Genomic DNA, 22495 nt, shown 5'->3' on the forward strand with positions numbered 1-22495 from the left:
TCTGTTCGGTCTTCCGTGATGGCAGATACAGTATTTCCCCGACTCTGAGAAAGCTATGTCTCTCTCTCTCTCTCTCTCTCTCTCTCTCTCTCGGTTATAAACATACCATCAAGCCAAAACTGTAGCTGTGTACGTGAACATGTGAAAATGAAAAATATTGTAAATCTACAGTGTATATGTAAATCTATATATACTATTCCTATTGTAAAGGGAAATACCAGTGTACTCATAAATTAGGGAGAGTACCAGAGTTATCATGTTTGTTCTTGGTATTTACAGTTTTTTTTTTTTTTTTGCTTGTTTTCTTTTATATATATATATATATATATATATATATATATATATATATATATATATATATATATATATATATATATATATATATATATATATATATATAGTTCATTAAGTTCTTACTGTTTGTGATATTCACTTTTTCCTAATCTATAAAAACAGGTGTTTCTCTGTGCTAAACTACAAATATGTTTTCATTTCAGCGTGTGACCACATGCACGTGTGCACGCATATATTCGCCTGAAGTGTTAGTGGTAATACATGCATAGTGATTGCACATCATTTTAATGCATTTTTGCTCATCCGACTGACTATCTTCCACATATCTATTGTTAGCAGATTTTTTTTTTTTCTTTTGTTTTTCTGAGTACAGAAAACCAACTTTGACATTTGGCGGGGTGTGGCTGGAATCTGTAACCAATTTCTGAGAAGAAGAGACTGATCTGTTGTGTATATTATGATTTTCTGTCCATTTGCAGGTTTTGTCGCATTGACCAATTATTAATACTTTTTTTATAATTATGTTTCTTTTTTAAGTATAAAATCTCAATACCTATATTAAAAAGTAAATTAAACATATTGTTGTATTAACTTCCATGTTTATACTTTTATGTAATTGTTTTAAACCAAAACATAAAGTATTAAACTTGTGTGTGTGTGTGCACGTTATCCTTAGTGTTACTTAATGCAACTTATATTTTTTTATGTTTTTATATATGTTGTATTATACATTGTTAAATGTTTTCAGTTAAAATACATTGTAATACAACACGTATAAAAAAAAAACATCTTAAAATAAAACAGAAAATATTGCTGCATTCGCTTTCATAGATGCTTTTATATAATTGCTTTAAATTTAAGTATAAATATTAAAATACTAAAATTTTAACAAATAGTTTTGCATCAATGTTTTAATTCTGAGCATAATTTAATAAAAATATATTAAAAAGCAAATAAAAATATTGTTTTATTAACCTACATTAATTTACTCTGTTATAAATTGTGTCTTAATTATTATTTTTTCAGCAGAGAATGACCTTTTGCATAAGAAAGCTGCAAATTTGACTCACTCGGTCTGAATGTTTCACTTTGCCATTAGATGAAGAACTGAAAACCAGTGTGTTAATACATCCAGCTCACACCCTCACCGAGGCCTGGAGACACATTTACAGTGAAACTCATCGTCTAGAATCAGTTTCCTTCCACAGTATGAAGTTATATTCTTCACTATTTGAAAAGCAAAGGCTGGTCTAAGATCAGTCTTCTTACAAACAGACTTACACGCCTGATCTAAGTCTGAATCACATGAAACATGACACAAAACTCACTCAACAAGTCTGCTTTTGCAGAAAAGCTCTTTAGCAGCTAGACATATGCCAGCCCTGTTTCTAAATTATTTGCTCATCTAATTGTGATCTTACAATAGCCAGTGTGCATTTTATTAAGCAGAGTCATCTCAACAAGTGAAACTATTAATAGCAATAGTCGCCTCATGCATGCTCAGCTACCGTTTTTCAAAATAAAGTCATCTGAATGATTTGAAAATGAAAAATGCATAAATAATAGTGTTTTTTTTTTTTTTTGTTTGTTTGTTTTTTTTTTGGGAGGGGGGGGTGTTTGTTTATGTATGTATGTAAATAGGTCAAACTCAGGATGAATCACATACTGAGGAGCCTCAATATCTAGGGCATATGTCTATATTTAGACTAAAAATGCACATACTGCTCAGATCTCCCTCGAGAGTACAGATCACATTGAGATCATCACGTGGCCTCTATGAGAGGGTGAATAAAGTTGAAGTTTAACTATGTAACTAGAACATTGATGGACCCAGATTAAAATTATTTGACACGAAGTGCAGATTGTTGCCATGGTTTTTTGGAAGATCTCTGACCCCTGTTCTCATAGTCACACAACAGAAAATACACAGCACTGAACAAATAATCCAATCTAGCAGCGTGAAAACCACACAAAAAAAAATAAAAAATAAAATAATAAAATGGTATGATAACACAGTTTCCAAATCAGCATGGTAAGGAGCTATTCTTTCAAATGTGACCCCGGACCACAAAACCAGTCTTAAGTGTCATGTTTTTCTTTTTTTTTCTGAGGGTGCAAAACAATCTAAATACTGAGAAAATTGCCTTTGAAGTTGTCCAAAATGAATTCTTAGCAATGCATATTACTTACCAAAAATAAAAATAGTTTAGATATATTACCAGTAGGAAATTTACAAAATATCTTCATGGAACATGATCTTTACTTAATATCCTAATGATTTTTGGCATAAAAGAAAAATCTATAATTTTGACCCATTTCTTTATTATATATATATATATATATATATATATATATATATATATATATATATATATATATATATATATATATATATATATATATATATATATATATATATATATATATATTAATGGCTATTTATAAAAATATACCCCAGCGACTTAAGAATGGTTACAAATAAAAAAAAAATATAATAAAATTAAATAAGAAATGGAACTATTAAAAGAGGGTCCTCACAACTCAGTTCTCGGGCCCTAATACATTTAACCAAACATGTGAAACTAATATTTTACAGTCTTTTTCAAATGCTTACCAAGACTAATACACATTTAACTTTTAAAATGTACTTTTTGAGTTAAAAAAAGAAATACATTATTTTCGGGATTTCTATTTCATAATGTTTTGTTTTTGTAGCCCAGCCCTTGTTGAATAAGGAAGTGTATTTACATTTTGCTTATTACTGGGTTTCATTTGTGTATTTGGTCAAATGTGCTGGTGTTTTCGGCCTAGTTTCATGGTGTTTCCATGGTTCCACTGCTGCTTTTCAAAAAAAAAAAAAACAAGGAATAGAAAAAGAAAAATGGTCAAAATTGTCAAGCACAACACAGTCTCATTTTTATTCGCTGCTACTTTTTGTGCACACAGAAAACAAAAATAGCGAGTTTATTCAACAATTCTTCTCTTTCGTGGTACTGTGGTGAATGTACGTCGAAGTCTGAGACGGAAGAGAAGAACTGTTGAAGAAAGTCATTACTTTTGTTTGCTTTCCACACAAAAATATTTTCAGAGCTTCGTGACATTAAGGTTGAACCCCTGATGTCAAATGGACTATTTTAACGATGTCCTTACTACATTTCTAGGCCTTGAACATTGTAGTTGCAGGGTTTGGTTTACATGCTCATACTTTATAAGCATAAATTATGAAATGTAAATAAAATTGTTGTAACGGTTAACATTGAAAAATGCAATAATGTAATTACAATTACCTAATTATAATTTAATCATGACGACAAAATTCCCAATGCCTTTCGCGTCGGCATATTGTTGCCAAAGTTTTCTTATTGAAAGTAACGGAAGACCCTACACATTGAAAAATTCTGTTATAGTGGTACCCTGTGCATCAACAAATTACACCAAAGGACCCTGATCAAGCATCAATGTGACGAGTTGGGAGTGAGAATGTGTTGTGTTAGATGTACAGAAAGTATGGCAATGAGACACAGGTGTTCCCTTTCTCAGGGAACCTGGTAGCATACACGGCCTAAGACATCCAGAAGTGGAACTTTGACACTTGGTGTTGACTCTATGGAGAACCAATACCATCTATCCCTTACTGAAGGAATGTTTGCCTCACTAAGCTCTGAATATGCACAACAAAGTGGGCATAGCACTAAATGATTTCGGAGTCAAGAGACATGGCTAACTGAGGCTAATTGAATCATTTGCTCAATGGATTCTATCAAAATGCAGATTAATTCAAGAACCAAACTATTTTCTAGGGCTGCCCATTGTAAGTGTATCCCTCAAAGCTTTGTTTTCATCCACATTAAATTTAACATGGCATCTAAACTGGTTGAAGTCTATAGATAAGACTGAGTGCAGTCTGTACACCACTCAGATGACTTTATTAATAATGTGTAAAACTACTTGTTATTGTCATTATCGGTCTCATTTTGAATGCCTCAATTCCATCTTTGGAAACACCAGCACTTCCCCAGAAACTATCAAGGTCACCACTGTTTGGAAGCTCCTTGGCCAAAGCAAAGAACGGCACCCAATAGAGCCAGGACAACCTAAAAAAAGGTCAAACATTGCCCTCTTCTGGCAAGACATACTACTCTCACCAGTGACCAAACTCACAGAAGCAGTCTCATGTAGACAGACCTTTTACTAATAAGATAAAATGTGGTCAGTTATGCAGCTTATTCTAACCAAAAAAACACCTACTTTGATAGAAGTTACCATTTCTATTACTTGTAAAGCAACAATAAGCTATCGTTGTTTTACATTTTTCATTGTCATTTTCATTTTGGGGGAAAGATTATCTAAAAATAAGGTCTAGCAGTGCTAAACCTACCACAATACTGTAGTACTGAAGTCAAACTGCTGGCTTACATGTCATGAATGTGTGAGCTACCGAAAAAGTACACATATATGGATCTCAACTGGGCCGGACGAGCTGTATGGATGACGGCTGATTGAGTCTGGTAAATTAGAGGGAACTTTCTGCCAGGAGTGGGTGTAACTTCCCTTTTGTCTTTCCTCAAAATGCTTCGTTTTGACAGCTTCAGCACTTTCCCATGTGTTTTCTCCTGACATACTTCATTTTGGTGTGTCACTTGCTGTCATTATAACATGATTTTCTAAATTAACTGCTTATTTCATCAAAACACTGGTTCGTTTTTCTCGTTTCTGCTAATATGTGAAGAAGAGACTTGTTCAAGGGCGGAATGAAGGCCAACACAACCGATAACAACAACAATAATTATGTGTTGAAATTTTGCTTCTTGATATAATTGCCTTCTTGTCCTTCTGGCATCTTCCTGCTCTAATAAAACGTGTACAAAATGTGTTAATTTCTTCTTTCGTGGAAATAAGTGTTTCATACCAACTTAGACTTGAGCTGAATTTAGCCAAATGGACTGTTTTTTGAAAGAATTTAGACAATTTGAAAGTTGCCTATTTAATCCAAAATAAATACAATCATAATTTTGCCCAATCCTATTCCTGGAGATCTACCGACCTGCAAAGTTCAGCTCCAACCATAATCGAACACACGAAACAGAATGCTCTCAAAAGTCGTAGTTCTGAATCGGAATCACAACAACTTCAACTTCAGAATCCAATATGGCTGCTCAGTGCATCAACAGAAGAGAAACAGCAGTAATACATTGTTTAGTAGCACTTCTGTTTGTCTGTGTCTCAGTGGTGCACACAGTAGGCCTACTCTTCAACCTGTATTTGTGGACATGATACTATGGCATTATCTGTGCAAAATACCGCTTTTTATGTGTTTTTAATTGACTGGAACAAGGTTCATGTGGATGTGACATAATTTCCAGCTCAGACATTTAACTTTCAAGATACACTCACCTAAAGGATTATAAGAAACACCATATCAATACTGTGTTTGACCCCCTTTCACCTTCAGAACTGCCGTAGAGACGAGGCATTGATACAACAAGGTGCTGAAAGCATTATTTAGAAATGTTGGATCATATTGATAGGATAGCATCTTGCAGTTGATGGAGATTTGTGGGATGCATATCCAGGGCACGAAGCTCCTGTTCCACCACATCCCAAAGGTGCTCTGTTGGGTTGAGCTCTGGTGACTGTGGGGGCCATTTTAGTACAGTGAACTCATTGTCATGTTCAAGAAACCAATTTGAAATGATTCGAGCTTTGTGGCATGGTGCATTATCCTGCTGGAAGTAGCCATCAGAGGATAGGTAATTGGTGGTCATAAAGGGATGGACATGGTCAGAAACAATGCTCAGGTTGGCCGTGGCATTTAAATGATGCCCAATTGGAACTAAGGGGCTTAAAGTGCGCTAAACATCCCCCACACCATTACACCACCACCACCAGCCTGCACAGTGGTAACAAGGCATGATGGATCCATGTTCTCATTCTGTTTACGCCAAATTCTGACTCTACCATCTGAATGTCTCAACATAAATCATCAGAGACTCAGGCAACATTTTTCCAGTCTTCAACTGTCCATTTTGGTGAGCTTGTGCAAATTGTAGCCTCTTTTTCCTATTTGTAGTGGAGATGAGTGGTACCTGGAGGGGTCTTCTGCTGTTGTAGCCCATCCACCTCAAGGTTGTGTGTGTTGTGGCTTCACAAATGCTTTGCTGCATACCTCGGTTGTAACGAGTGGTTATTTCAGTCAAAGTTGTTCTTCTATCAGCTTGAATCAGTGGGCCAATTCTCCTCTGACCTCTAGCATCAACAAGGCATTTTCGCCCACAGGACTGCCACATACTGGATGTTTTTCCCTTTTCACACCATTCTTTGTAAACCCTAGAAATGGTTGTGCGTGAAAATCCCAGTAACTGAGCAGACTGTGAAGTACTCAGACTGGCCCGTCTGGCACCAACAACCATGCCACACTCAGAATTGCTTAAATCACCTTTCTTTCCCATTCTGAGATTCAGTTTGGAGTTCAGGAGATTGTCTTGACCAGGACCACAACCCTAAATGCATTGAAGCAACTGCTGTGTGATTGGTTGATAAGATAGTTGCATTAATAATAATAATTCGTTACATTTATATAGCACATTTCTAGGCACTCAAAGCGCATTGTCATTTACATTGTCAGGGGGTATCTCCTCATCAACAACTAGTGTGCAGAATGGAGGAGGCCATAATGGTCAGAGGCCAATGGGCGAATTTAGCCAGGATGCCAAGGTCACACCTGACCACAGAGAGTCAGGACCTTGGTTTAATGTCTCATCCGAAGGACGGTGCTCGTTGACAGTATAGTGTCCCCATCACTACACTGGGGCACTAGGACCCACACAGACCACAGGGTGAGCAACCCCTGCTGGCCTAACTAGCACCTCTTCCGCCTGCAACCTAGTTTTCTCAGGAGGTCTCCCATCCAGGTACTGACCAGGCTCAGCCCTGCTTAGCTTCAGTGGGAAACCGGTCTTGGGCTCCAGGGTGATATGGCTGCCGGCAATGAGAAACTGAGAAGGTGTTCCAAATAAACCTTTTGGTGAGTGTATATAAGCGAATGCAGCAACTCTTAATTCAGATTCAATGTACAAAAATGTTGTCGATGTTGATGACATAAATAAGTTAATTCAGTTGTGTTTGATCATGGTTGCCCTTATGAAAATTAACCATGGTTTTATTGTGGTGAAAGTGTAGTAAACAAGGGTGTATTTTATATATATATATATATATATATATTTTTTTTTTTTTTTGTAGTAAAACCATGGATTATATTCGTAAGGGTAGAGCTGAACTCTGCAGGAAGGTAGTTATACAGGAATCTAAAATCCCAAAGCACCCATTCTTCATTTGGCCAACAGGAGGCAGTGTAAAGTGAAAGTATACTTAAAGAAAACAAAACCGCCTCCCAGCTGAGATCATACCCAGTCAATAAGATTGCTAACGTACTTGACTTTAATTATATAATTATAAAATCCATAAATAAAAGCATTTATAAACAATGACACTCATTTCTTGCACTCATTTGTTTAACTGCCTTTCATTGTTAAAGGAGATGACTCCCATTTCTCCAATGATAAATGAAGGACCTGAGCCTATTTTCTAATGCCATAAATGAAAACAAAGCTTCCCCTAAAACGTGTTCATTTATTTATCTTGAAAGATATTCAGAATGTTTCAAGTGTTTTTTATTCATTTATTTATTTGCCATCAGTCTTATGAAAGTGTCATGTCCTAACCTGGATTACATCATGAGTCTATATATATATATATATATATATATATATATATATATATATATATATATCCCATATGTTTACCTTAGTCTTTGCCTGCTGATGAATGTGTAACCCAAGCCTTTTGAAGTGCATTTTGCATTACAGTAATACTCATAATCAAATACTCTTTGTTGTTTAAATGCATTACTGAATAGTACTTTACACTGTGAAATTGTCATTTATTTGATATATAATATAACTATAAAAAATTATAATATTATGTGTGTTGCGTTACGTGTGTGTGACATCACACTAGTTACTGTAAATAGCAGATATAATGACAGTAACAAACTGTAAATACTTTAATTAAAAATAGGTTACACCCCTTTTTTTTCAAAGTATTTGTAGATGATCTTTCAGTATAAGTCAGCGAAGCAGTACCAAGCTTGTTTACGCTCACCGTGTTTGATCACGGATCATTGCTACATAAGAAAGACATGTGTACGTCATTGCCTCAGCTGTCAGTGCTTGGGGATAGGAAAATATTCCAGGTGCAGCCAGTTTATTGTTTATTTGTGGCATAATGTTGATCACCATAAATATTTAGACTTGTCCACCCTTCTTTAAAAATTAGTTATAATGAGGCATTTACAGTACAGTTGAAGTGAATGTGGGTATTAAGACTACTAACCTTTTTTTTTTCAGTTTTATCAAATTTTATAAAGATGATTTTATAAAATTACAAGTTTTACATTTTTGGTTTTAAGTTCTCCAAAAACGACCCCTGTCGAAATACAATAAAGGAGTATTGAGAAATATTAGTATACTTAAAATACAATAACAGTTTTCTATTTGAATGTATTTTATAATGTAACTTTTGATTCACTTTAACCAATGTAATGCATCTAGAGCACGTATACAGTGACACTTTCAGAGTCAAATAGTCAAAAAGTCAGAGTAACAGTCAAATCATATGGATCCTAGTTTCATAGTAACTTTTATACGTTTTATCTTTTGTTGATACAATAAATTGCTGAATATACATTCTTTATCTCACTGTGTTTTAAGCTTTGTGTTACAGCACACATAGCCAGTAAAAGAGCTGATGTAACCTACCTATTGTATTCTGCTCTTCTTTGTTAAATTTTCTAGAATTTATTGTTTGGTTTATATTGAAATTGCAAAATTTAATAAATCAAGCTTGTCTCATGTTTGTCATGCATAGAGACGTGTTCACAAAGAGTGTTCATGGCCAAACATACTTTACAAGCACGATATCAATATACGAAATAACTATTCACGGGGAGTGTGATGAAAAGAAGCTCAGAGACAGTGGATGAAGGAACAGCTATCTGAGGTGGAGAAAAATGTTTAATTATAGCTGCCTTTTCTGCCTTGTCATTCTCTCTTTGTGAGGTTTCAGTGGAGCAATTCATTATACAGAACACAATTCTGTGTAATGACATGGGTATGACACAGGTATTACCAGGAGAGGGTGACTTATGAGGGCATAACCCATGTACCCATTTTTCAAAACGCTTAGAAATCATACAGAATGAGTTTTTTTTTTTTTTTTGAGAAAGTAAAAATGTTTCCCGTGAGGGTTAGGGTTAGGGGTAGGGTTGGTGTAGGCCGATAGAACCATTACGCCTATGGGATGTCACCACTTTTCACAAAAACAAACGTGTGTGTGTGTGTGTGTGCAATGTATTAATTTATATATAAAAATTGGAAGGTGAAACAAGGTGTTCATCATCATGTGATCATCTGTTCATCAACACTGAACAGGAAGAGCTCCACTGACACCTCACAAAGAGAGAATGACAAGGCAGAAAAGGCAGCTATAATTAAACATATTTCTCCACCTCAGGTAGCTGTTCCTTCATCCGCTGTCACTGAGTTTCTTTTCATCTCACTCCCCGTGAATACACCTCTGGTCAAGAAAGAATTCTTAGATTTTATTTTACCTTTCCTATATTGATATCTTGCTTGGAGAGTATGTTTGACCATGAACACTCTTTGTGAACACATGAAAAACATGAGACAACCTTGATTTATTGAATTATGCAATCCATTAGAATTCTAGAAAATGTGATAAAGAAAAGCAGAACACAATGAAGGTTATGTGTGCTGTAACACAAAACATGAAACACATTGAGATAAAGAATGTATATTCAGCAACTTGTAAATTGCATCAACAAAAGAGAAAAGTGATAAAAGCTACTTTGAAACAAGGATCCACATGATTTGACTGTAAACACGACTGCTACTCTGACTCACTGAAAGTGTCACTGTATGCGTTACGCGCTCTAGACGTGCACTTCAATATTAGGGCTATTTATTTACTGGAAGTTATTAAATCTTTTATTAAGCAGGAACACATAACATTGGTTAAAGTGAAACAAAGGTCACATAAAAAAAAACATTCAAATAGAAAACTGGTATTGTATTGTACGCATAATAATATTTCACAATAATACTCTTTTACTGTATTTTTACAGGGGTATTTTTTGGAGAACTTAAAATCATGTAAAATTGGATAAAACTGCACAGAAAAGATTAATATTTCAATACTTATGGATTGGCCACCTACCCTTCAACTGTACTGCAAATGCCTCATTATAACTCCTTTGAAAAAAAAAAAACAGAAAAAAAACAATATATTCTAAAGTCTAAATTTATGCTAGTCAATGTCACGCCACAAATAAACACAGCTTGCCGCACCTATAATATTTTCTTAACCCCAAATACTGACGTACATATTATTATTATTATTATTATTACTATTATTGTTATGATTATATATATATATATATATATATATATATATATATATATATATATATATATATATATATATATATATCTTTTGAAAATCTCTGATGAATCAAGCAGCTTTTAGTCCAACTAGTCATCCATATTCATCCAATAGAACTATTTTTATCTCAAAGCATTAACTGTTTTTATGAGAGTGGAGTGAACACAGAATTGTAGTAAATTGCCATTGTTTTATAATATTCATAAGGACTGCCTAAAGCAAAGCAGTGATTCTCTTTTAATAACATTCCCACAAGGAAGTTCTTTTGGATGCGAGACTGTTTTCAGCTCGTTGTTTCCACGTGAGCCAGAGAGGAGGTGAGGGTAGAGTGTCAAGGGCTCTAGAGTTGTGAAACTGGTCGAGCAGGTAGATACTGTATGGCACTGGCATTCCTCCATTATGAATAAAAGAAGGAGGATAAGAGGGCAGTCCTAACAACGTCTTGAAAAGCAGGTCAGAAATAGAAAAGAGGGTCTCAGTTTTTCTTTAAGCTTGTAGAGACAGGTTAAAATCCCGCCCACCCTAATACACAGACACTTTGGATCTAACCATAGTCCTCATTTAATGGCAGACAATGACAAGGTAATTATTTTTATGCATGTTTGACATGTTAAAGATCTGTATTGTGTCGTCTATTTCAATGGTTTATATGAATGCATTTGTATGAGTCTAGGCTTGCTTGTATCGCGGGGGTCTCAAACACTCAGGAGATACTTGAGCTGGCTTTGCGTTGTTAAAACATTGAAATTGAAATGACAACATCAAAAAAGGCTAGTCAAGTAACTGAAATAATAAGTGTACTTAACCTCATGGTTTTAGATATTAAGCTTTAAAAGTAACAATAGATGACACTAAAGGTAAAGTGGGACTTATTAAAAATGCATTAATTATGCATGTTGCGTTAACTAATTATTTTATTTTTTTCTCATGCATTTTCCTCCTTCATTTGTAGGACTATTTACCAATCAAGTTATTAATGAACTGCATGTATAATCTAACACACCATTTGAAATTGATTAAAAATAAAAACAAATAAGTGGGTATACTGTATATTGATAAATTATATAATAGTAACAATTTACAGTAAGGTTCTATTTATCAACACTGGTGAACTATAATATTAGTTAACATAAAATAACTATTAACAATACTTTAAAGGCATTAATTAATCTTAGTTAATGTTCAATCCAACATTTACTAATATTTTATTCAAATCAAAAATTGTATCAGTTACGTGATGGATCTGAAATAACTAACTAACATTAACAAAGATGAATATATGCAAATATTAGTTGCACTTTATTTTACAGTACGTGTACTAACATGTACTTATAGTGTACTTCGTTCTGGTAATACAAGGTAACTACATGGGGTAGGGTTAGGTTTAGGGGTAGGTTCAGGGTTAGTACCTAGTTATTACACAGTTATTGTAATTACTATAGTAAGTACATACTATGTACATGAGGAACAGGACTGTAAAATAAAGTGCTACCCAAATATTTGTTGCTCATTGTAAGTTGCATTAATCAATGTTAACTAATTTAACTTAATTTTAAAGAATTATCTACTGCTCATTAAATATAACTATAAAAATGTAGAGGTAGTGCATTAAAAGACTATATTTTATTTATTATTTACTGCCTCAGCTTGCTGCTAATTGCTTTATATACAGTAAATGCTAGTCTCTCTCTTAGAAAAGGGTGAGAGTTTTGACAAACCAGTTTTTCCACATTGAAATGAAAACATTCTCGTTCTCTGTTTCAGCTTCAGACACAACAAAGCGAGAGCTAAACCACATATCATTTGTCAAATGCAGACGCAAACCTAAGTCTTATTGTTTGAGGGTGTTTAACCTGAAGTTGGATTATTCCAGCTATCTAAAGTAGATCACCTGCAGAGTATGAACTTGTTTTAAAGCCCTCTGAATTATAAGAATGGATTTAAATAAATATGGTACATTGAGGTAGTTAAATAACACTCTCATTGTCCTACATGCCAGAGAGAAACACACTATTCATTCTGGACTGAATCTTATCCTGGGGTCAGTATTGTTTGGGTATTTAAGTATGTTAGACTATGTCTCTTCCTTCTAGTACTCAATAAACTTTTACTGCGATATTTTCTCAAGGGTTTAAAATTAGAATCGCTCACTATAAATAGTACATAATAATAGCCTCTCTAAATCTTTTTATTATGACTGATTCATATTTGACATCATCAAGTTGGCACTGCACCAAAAATGTAATCAGAAACCAGATTCCCATGCTGTATTGTGATACTTTAGGATCGGTTTCTATGGTGAATGTAAACTACATGAATACAACATGAATTCAATATACAAAACACAAGACACATCCACCAAGTCCTGGCAAGGTGTGAAAGTGCAGAGACAGTGAATTTAAACAGGTTTATTATTATTATTTGGTCAAGAAGCTAGAAGCACTTACTGTACGCACCTACTCACTGGGCTGAAGAGGGACATCTTTTGAAAGTGACAGAGAAAGCAGCCATTGAAATGCAAATTCAAGTGAGATAGTCTGTGGTCTTCGGAATACATCAGTCACAAATAAACAGCTCCATACTACTGTACATAACTTCAAATCCATAGTTTCTGAAGGTGTAGACCTACTGCAAATACAGTGTTTAAAAAGAATATACAGTCAAGCCAGATGTAATCAACCATGGTTTTACTACCAAAAAAAAAAAAAAAAAAAAAAAAACTTTTATAAGAGTTAATAACACATGTCAGAGTGTTTGGGACTAGCATACATTGCCACAACAATATTACGTAGATACTGAAGTGCTATGAAATCATTTTACTAGAGTTGTTCCCCAAGAGCATCAGTTGCAAAACTCCGATTCAGTGCTCGTTCACACGAGAGACAATTGTTACTCGCAGATGCAAATGTATTTTAATTAGGTTAAATACCTAGAAGTGTTCAAGATGCAGGTCCTGTGATGTTCAGTTTTTGCTAATTTCATTTGTGGAAGGATTCGATTCCCGAGTTCAGCTCATTGACTTATTGATTCGCTCGCAACATTAAAAGGCTCCGTACAGGGAATAACAGTATAACACTGGACTAGACCACTTTTATTTGCATCATTTTTTAAGTCATCATCAGAAATGCTAATCTTGTGTTCCACAGAAGAAAGAAAGTTACACGAGTTCTGAATGACGACAATGGAAATAATTGATATATACTTTCACAGAACTATTCCTGTAAATATAAACACTTCCTGTAATGACATACACCCAGAAGAAGAGACAATGTAATCCTTTTTGCCCATTGTTGTGTTCTCACAAGGAAGCAATCCATTCGATCCTAGTGACCAAACTGTTTATGTACAGATCAGCATTGAGACATCAACACCTTGTCAAAGATAGTCTGCCAGACATTTACTGGTAATTTTACTAGTGAACATTGTTTGTACATATTATTATTTTTCAGTGCACTTTCCGTCTACATAGATCTGTTTCCGATCCATAAATCAATTTGAGCCGTTTCACACAGCTATACAGTACAGTACATCAAAACCTAATGTCATGCCAACTTTGATTTTTTAAAAGCATGTATTTAAAGAGATATAAAGAGATATTTTTTTTGTAAAACAAAAGTAGACCAGAAATACAAGTATATTGACATATTTGTTATGACATTTGACTAGAATGTAGAATGCAAAGAATTCTGGTGTGGGAGGAAAGTCAAGGCATTTTGAAAGTTTAGGACAAGGCGCACAAACAAATTCTAAGAGCATTGCGTGACATTGTTTGTTGTTTTAAAATGATAATGCTTTACAATGAACTTGTCAAACCACGCCAACCATAATAGAGCTAAGGGAAAAAGTTCATAATCATCTATGAAACCTTTCACTTTTTCTTTCGTAGAAGGACCCTCCGCCACCATACTACACTGTGGCAGCAGAACCACAGACACCTCCTATAACCTATGAGGAGGTCATTCTCCAGGACAAATATGGGTACACGCAGAAACCTGTGCCGTGCTATGTTCCCAAGGATCCAGCACCAGTAAAGGTAGACGCCGTCATCATCACCACACAGCAAGTTGTTGGTATGTACTGAATCTCTTCAATTGATTGTGAGTGGTTCGTTGAGTATGAATTGCTGACAGAATCCTGTTCCTTTAGTTCCTACAAAAAGGCAGAAGTCTTGTGGACGGAGTGCCAAGTGTTGGGGTGGATGGGTAGGTGCGCTGCTGGCATTGGCTCTCATTGCACTGGCCATCTGGCTTGGAGGTAAGGGAAGGGATGCTTACGGAATGACAGGACTCACCATCAATGCTTACTTTGTATCTAAACCCCTCTGCTTTGTTTTTTTCTGTGTACCACTCTCACTGATGGGTATAGTGCGTTATAGATCCAATTCAAATTCTGGAAATTATGAGAATGACTGCAGGGGAGACGATTGCAAAGAACAGGAACATGACAGTGATTGCAAAGGAAAAGACTGCGGGGAACATGATCACCACAAGATACAAGATGGAATGAGTGTACCTGACACCTGCTCCAACTCCTCCAAGCAGTGTGATGCCATCCAAACCTGCCAACAGGGTGCCGATGAGACAAACTGTGGTGAGAACACTTTCTACAGCAAAGAGGCTGACAGTCAGATGTAACTGAGGGGCACAACACAGGGAGATTAATGGTTGAGTGTTTCAGATAGTGCTTCGGCTTTAAAAGTGGATCTACACTCAAGGATGACGTGTGTAGATAAGGAAACTAGATTTCAAGATTAGCGAGAAACTGTACTGCTCTTAGAAAAGCATTTATTGTACACAGCAAGGCCTCTATTTACTGTATTACGACACATGATGGTGAAAGCTGCATTGCTGGTTACACTGCAAAAATTGTGTTAGGTAATAAAACCCAGAGAACATACTGGATTAAGTTATGAATATATATTGAATTGATTAAACTAATTCAAGACTGTTGTTATTGTTAACAAATGTTTATACTAAAACATCTGCAAACTATAATTGAAATAAATGATGATATATGTGACCCCTGGACAACAAAACCAGTCTTAAGAGTCAATTTTTCGAAATTTATATTTATACATCATCTGAAAGATGAATAAATAAGATTTCCATTGATGTATGGTTTATTAAGTTCGGACAATATTTGGCCGAGATACAGCTATTTGCGAATCTTGATTCTGAAAAAATTTTTTTGGATATTGCTAATAATATACCCCAGTGACTTTAGACTGGTTCTGTGGTCCTTATATAGCTATAAGATGGAAAAAACATAACTTAAAAGTCAAAATTGTCTTGGCAAATTACTGAAATAAATGACTTGAAGTACTAAAATGACTAAAGCTGAGATAAAAATAAAAACAAACAAAAACAAAAATACCAATCAAGGAAATTTAATACACTTTTTTGTTCCTCTTCAATAATCTCAGTAAGATTTGGTGAAGGTGGAGTGTTGCAGGTCAGAACTGCTCAGGATGGTCGATTCCTCCCAGTGTGTTATCAGGGAATGGATCAGAGTTATGCTGACCAGATCTGTGAACAGCTGGGCTTTAGAAGGTAAACATATTTAAAATAAATACATTAAAAATAACATCAACTAACAAGAATATTTCACCCAAAAATTGAAAATGCGATCATTATTACATCGTTACCTTTTGTAGAATGGTCCATATGACTCATTATGCCTTTTTCATTTATTTATTTTTATTTATTTTTTCATTCTGTTCCATATTCGAAAATAAAGGTCATACAGGTTTGGAACAATATGAGCAAAAATTATGAAATATTTATAATTTCTGGGTGAACGATCCCCTTAATGCGTTACTGTATCTGAACTCAGTGGTCGAGATATGAACAAATATGAATCTTGTCCTAGCAACTATTTTAATATGACTGATGCCTCTGTTTTCTGTGCCTTAGGTCTTATGCATTAAATCCAGTGGATAGCACGACGTCTGTAGCCCTTACTGTAGGACCGAGATCAGCCAAACTAATACAGGGTCTGGTCAATGTCAGGTAAGACTAGATTATATCAAAGCACAGAGTTTTGTTTTGTCAAGATAACAGTCCCCTCAACAGTATATAATGTATTTCGTGATCTTTCTTTGTCTTTTCAGTTTGGGCTGTCAGGATGAGAAAGCAGTCTCACTTCAATGCACAGGTAGGACTAAATCTATTTCTAGTAAACCACCAGTCATATTTAATCTCAGTTTATGTCTAATAACTGTGATGCATAACTAAACCTTATCAACTATATTTGCTAATGAGAACTTGTGTAGATGAGTTAGTGGATGATTCTTCCCATGTTGAACTATGGAATCCTTTTCAGACTGTGGCAAGCAGCAAAGTGCCTCCAGGATCATAGGGGGCAGCACCTCCAAGAGTGGCCAGTGGCCTTGGCAGGTTAGCCTGCATTACACTGGAAGCCATGTTTGTGGTGGATCACTGGTCTCTCCAGACTTTGTTGTGTCAGCTGCCCATTGCTTCCAAGGGTTGGTATTCAATCGTGCCATTTTGGCAGATTTTGGCTTTAATATAAGCTTTGTAGACAAATTCTAAAATGTTTTAATTTCTGAAATGTGCAGGATGTTTTTATAGCAAAATGACCTATATATATATATATATATATATATATATATATATATATATATATATATACATATATATACATATATATACATATATATATATATATATATATATATATATATATATATATATATATATATATATATATATATATATATATATATATATATACATATATATATATATATATATATATATATATATATATATATATACATATATATATATATATATACATATATATATATATATATACATATATATATATATATATATATATATATATATATATATATATATATATATATATATATATATATATATATCAAAAGATAATGATTTCTCACTTCAGGACCCCTTTAAAGGAACACTCCACTATTTTTGAAAATAGGCTCATTGTTAGGTTAACCCTAACCCAATTTTAATCTTCTCTCTCTCTCTCTCTCTCTCTCGCTCTCTCCATTATAACATTTATTAAAATAAACATGCTTTTTTATTTTGATCACAGCTCAATGAGGAATTCTGGAAATTGGCGTGTCTATGCTGGGTCTATTTCCCAGAGTGCCCTTCAGACATCTTACCTTGTGAATAAGATCATAGTGAATGAGAACTACAACAGTAACACCAATGATTATGATGTTGCTTTGCTGAAACTCAGTAGTCCTGTAACCTTCTCCGGTGAGTTGGATTTTCTTGATGAAATAGTTTCTCCTAAAATGAAAATGCACTGCTTTTTTTCTACAGTGAAACCATTTATTGCCCATAAAGTGCCACAAATATAAAATTTACGGTGTATGACTCTATACAGCATATACTCTATATTCCAAACATTCTATAGTAATATTTCTCCCGCTCATTCCAGACACTGTGCAGCCAGTCTGCTTTCCCACATTTGACCAAACCTTTTCTGATGGATCAGAGTGCTGGACATCTGGCTTTGGGACAACGCAAGAGGGAGCAGGTACAGGCAGATAAAAGTGAAAATGAATGAAAACGGAAGAGGAGGAGTAACGGCACAAAGTGTAATTTCCCTAAACAGGACAGTGTGATACAGAAAGTAAACACAGAACATGTAGTGATTCACAAAAAGACAGAATAAAATAATATAATATTATGTTATATTTTATATAAAAATAAAATAAAATGATACACTATATAATGTTTAGTAATAAATTTAATAACATAATAATATAATACATTATACTAGTATTGTGTTGCCTTTAAATTATGTTATATTTTATATAAAAATAAAATAAAATAAGAAATAAAATATATATTTTAAGATTAAGATTAAGATTAAAATTCTGATATTTATATTCTGACAGTTATTACACAAACAATATAATGTTAAGTAATACATTTATTAACATAATAATATAATACATTATAGTAGTATTGTGTTACCTTTAAATTATGCTGAAAAATTAATATTATGTATATATATTTTAGTGCTGGGCATAGATACATTTTTTTAATCTAGATTAATCTTGGAATTAATCTAGATTAAAATGGCTCATTTGAATTCTGCCGAAGGCATTCAGATTATGTGTGCTACCCAAATAAAATAATGACTAAAAGTAACAGAAACGCGTCCTGTGTGAAAGCACAATGAGTATGAGTCTGTGCTGCTTCTGCACCACACACGTAACGCACACAGACTGCATACGCACTGCAGACGGAGTGTGTGTGTGAAACATGTGTGCGTCTTGTTGAGGTTTCCATTGGGAAGCTTCTTTAAAAAAAATTTAAAAATTCCCTGAAGCAACCCCGGCGACATCTTAGCTGCATCCATGTTAGCATGTCGATAACTGTAACGCAGATAACGGCCCACCACATTGTTATTGTTTTTGTCAAAATTGTCCTATTATATATATATATATATATATATATATATATATATATATATATATATATATATATATATATATATATATATATATATATATATATATATTAATAGGACAATTTTGACAAAAACAATAACGATCATTATTGAGAATAATGAGAATTACCAATAAATGTAAAAGTAAAGCATCTGATCACATTACGGTCATTACAAATTGGGTGTTAAATCTTAAAAATAATGTCACAATAAAATAAATAACTTTCTTCCTAACAAATTACTATATTATCTTTATTTAAAAAATGCAATTAATGTAATTATATAAGAAATGTTCTTTAAAATATTATTACAAAATTATTATTACAAAAACTATTGAAACCTTTTATTTTATTTTTTTATTTTTATTTTTATTTATTCATACTTTATAGTTTGAAAATGCAGATTTGATCTTAGAAATCTGCCCATGGTACAGCTTTCAATGTCTTTTGTCTTCTTTGAAGCTTTAAGCTGACCTTTGACTGTGAGCGTTTCCTTTGCTCTCACAGCCTCTGGCTCTACAAGCCTCATGGGAGTGTCAGTGAATATCATCAACACGCTTCTGTGTAACAGCAGTCAGGTGTACCGTGGGGCCATCACCAAGAATATGATATGTGCTGGTGATATGAACGGGGGCCGGGACTCCTGTCAGGTGAGTCTCCTCAGCTACTAGAGCACAAGTGACCTCAGACAAATGCATTATTCACTGGCCAAGTCTCGCCCAATGCTTCTTTGTCTCATGACATTGATTTATTCTGGTTTGGGCTAATACTTTATGCTATTGTTCACAGTGCTACAACTCTTTTTTATTCAACCAAGTATGTAGTGCATGATGAAATTTGCTTTAAGAACTACTTTGTATAAAAATTATAATGGGTCAGTGATATTACCCCCAATTTTTCATTTAATCATTAAATGATTAAAATGATTAAAATGAAGTCGCTTTGGATAAAAGCGACTGCCAAATGCATAAATAAATAAATAAATAAATGCATACATAAGGATTGTTGTGAAATAATTGTTTAATTGTTTAAAAAACTGTTTATATAAAATACTTTGTATTAAATTTATTTATTTATTTTAATAAAAGGTATTTATTTATTTTAAAGTACCATTCAACAGCTTTTGAACAGTAAGATTTGAAAAAAAAAAATAATAATAATAATAATGAAAAAGTCTCTTCTGCTCACCAAGCTTACAAAGTACAGCAAAAATATTGGGTGAAAAAAGTATATATATGTATATATAAAGTATATATATATATATATATATATATATATATATATATATATATATATATATATATATATATATATATATATATATATATATATATATATGCTTTTACTGTATTTTGGATCAAATAAATGCAGGCTTGGTGAGCAGAAGATATTTCATAAAATAATAATAATATTAATAATTTTTGACTGGTAATGAAGACTAAAAATTAGTAGTTTTCAAAGAACTACTTATTTATTTATTTTATGCTTATACTTTTATACTTTTTTACTGTCATCGTTATACATGCCTGTTCACAATGATCTGAAAGTCCATGTTCCATTTGCTTTCTCTCTGTCCTTGTCATTGGTCTCAGGGGGACAGTGGAGGTCCGCTGGTGTGCAAGGGGGATAATAACCGCTGGTATCTGGCTGGAATTACGAGCTGGGGAGCTGGATGTGGAGAAAGACAAAAACCAGGAGTATATAGCAGAGTGACCAGTCTTCTGCCCTGGATCTACAGTGAGATGCAGGTTAGCTGGACATCATGAGGACACACAGTTTGTTAATTCATAATATTGTTATTTCATAATCATACTTATTTAAACCTGTCTATATCTTATCTTAGCAAGAGAAGCCCTGATGTCTCTTTTCTATATGATGTGTCCATTCCTGAAGACAACAGTGGATACAGCGAAAACGATGAAGGACTGATCAATGCACTTTGACATGGGACAATATTGCAATATATGTAGCCACAATTGGACAAAACAAACTTTATTAATCACACATTCTCAAGTAAGAAAACAATAAAACAACTCAACTAGGGAAAGCAGAGCTGCAGGCATCGAGGATCCTGTGATCCCCTTCTGTTGCTTTGCTTTCCTCTTTCTTTTCTTTGCATTTTACTGTAAGTTCAGGGCACAGCTGCTGAAACGGAGCCTTTGTTGCCTCTTTGTATTGTTTTCCTTGGTACTTGGTATCCTTGCACTGATTCTACAAAATAATATAGGGAGTATTCTGAATGTATTTAATGACCAAAAGGGTGTTAATTTTGTTTGAAAATCAGTGTCTATGAACTATATGATAAAATGTGGTAACATTGTTTTAGCCTATGTGAGGGTCCGTCCTCTTCTATTTATGATTCATGCCGTTTCTTTAAAAATCATGCAAAAATGGATACAGTTTGAGCTTTATTCTCCTATTGCAACAGAGAAAAGAGATCATTAGGGGAGAATGGGGCTAGCTTTGAAAAATTCTGTATCTCATTGGGCCGTAGCCCCTATGGCACATTCAGATATCCAGTGCAACACTTCATCTGAAAGAGTGAGGTACTGTAAGATACATAAACGTTTAATATTTGACAACTATTTTACAATAAAAATGTTACACAACCAGGACTAATATCCAGTTATCCAAGCTACACTATATGTTGTGTGTGTGTGTATATATATATATATATATATATATATATATATATATATATATATATATATATATATATATATATATATATATATATATATATATATATATATATAATTTCATTATTATTATTCTGGTAACCAAGTTATGTATCTATGCAGCAACTGACTTTCAAAAATGTAAAAAGTACCTCAACTAGTAGGCTAGACCACTCCAATCCTGGGTATAATACTATTGCAGAATCACATCTGTCCCAGTTGTTTCTCCTAGAACAACTTTAGAATAAAAAAGAGAGACTGACAAAGGTTAATATAGCCTTTATTATACTTTTGATTGACTGCCTTGGGTATCAGTCCAGATTTGGGGACACATTTGAGATATTTTTAGATCTCGTCTGAATGTGAGGTCGCACGCTGGTCTTTTTCTCAGGAGAGTCGTCTGAGAACCTGAAGAGTTCAGTAAAAGTTCCGATTTGCTTTGCATTATAACTAATTGCTGTTTAAGAAAACCAAAATAAAGATATCTCATTTGAACGCCGAGAAAAAAAAAAAAAAAAAAAACAGTATTGAATATTTTTTTGG

The 22495-nt window shown here is 33.8% G+C and overlaps 1 protein-coding gene across 1 annotated transcript; it reads left to right on the plus strand.

The window, feature by feature from the left end:
* The first annotated feature begins 11250 nt into the window (after nucleotides 1-11250).
* tmprss13a (transmembrane serine protease 13a) lies at nucleotides 11251-21894 on the plus strand. Its single transcript, XM_052576511.1, has 13 exons — nucleotides 11251-11394; nucleotides 14699-14882; nucleotides 14959-15066; nucleotides 15178-15402; nucleotides 16235-16361; nucleotides 16725-16820; nucleotides 16922-16965; nucleotides 17134-17296; nucleotides 17902-18071; nucleotides 18256-18354; nucleotides 19782-19924; nucleotides 20867-21022; nucleotides 21118-21894. The coding sequence occupies exons 1-13, from the start codon at nucleotides 11377-11379 to the stop codon at nucleotides 21130-21132; spliced, it is 1548 nt and encodes a 515-aa protein (XP_052432471.1). The 5' UTR covers nucleotides 11251-11376; the 3' UTR covers nucleotides 21133-21894.
* Nucleotides 21895-22495: the final 601 nt, after the last annotated feature.

The sequence above is a fragment of the Carassius gibelio genome, chromosome B15, assembly GCF_023724105.1.
Source record: "Carassius gibelio isolate Cgi1373 ecotype wild population from Czech Republic chromosome B15, carGib1.2-hapl.c, whole genome shotgun sequence".
Taxonomy (NCBI): domain Eukaryota; kingdom Metazoa; phylum Chordata; class Actinopteri; order Cypriniformes; family Cyprinidae; genus Carassius; species Carassius gibelio.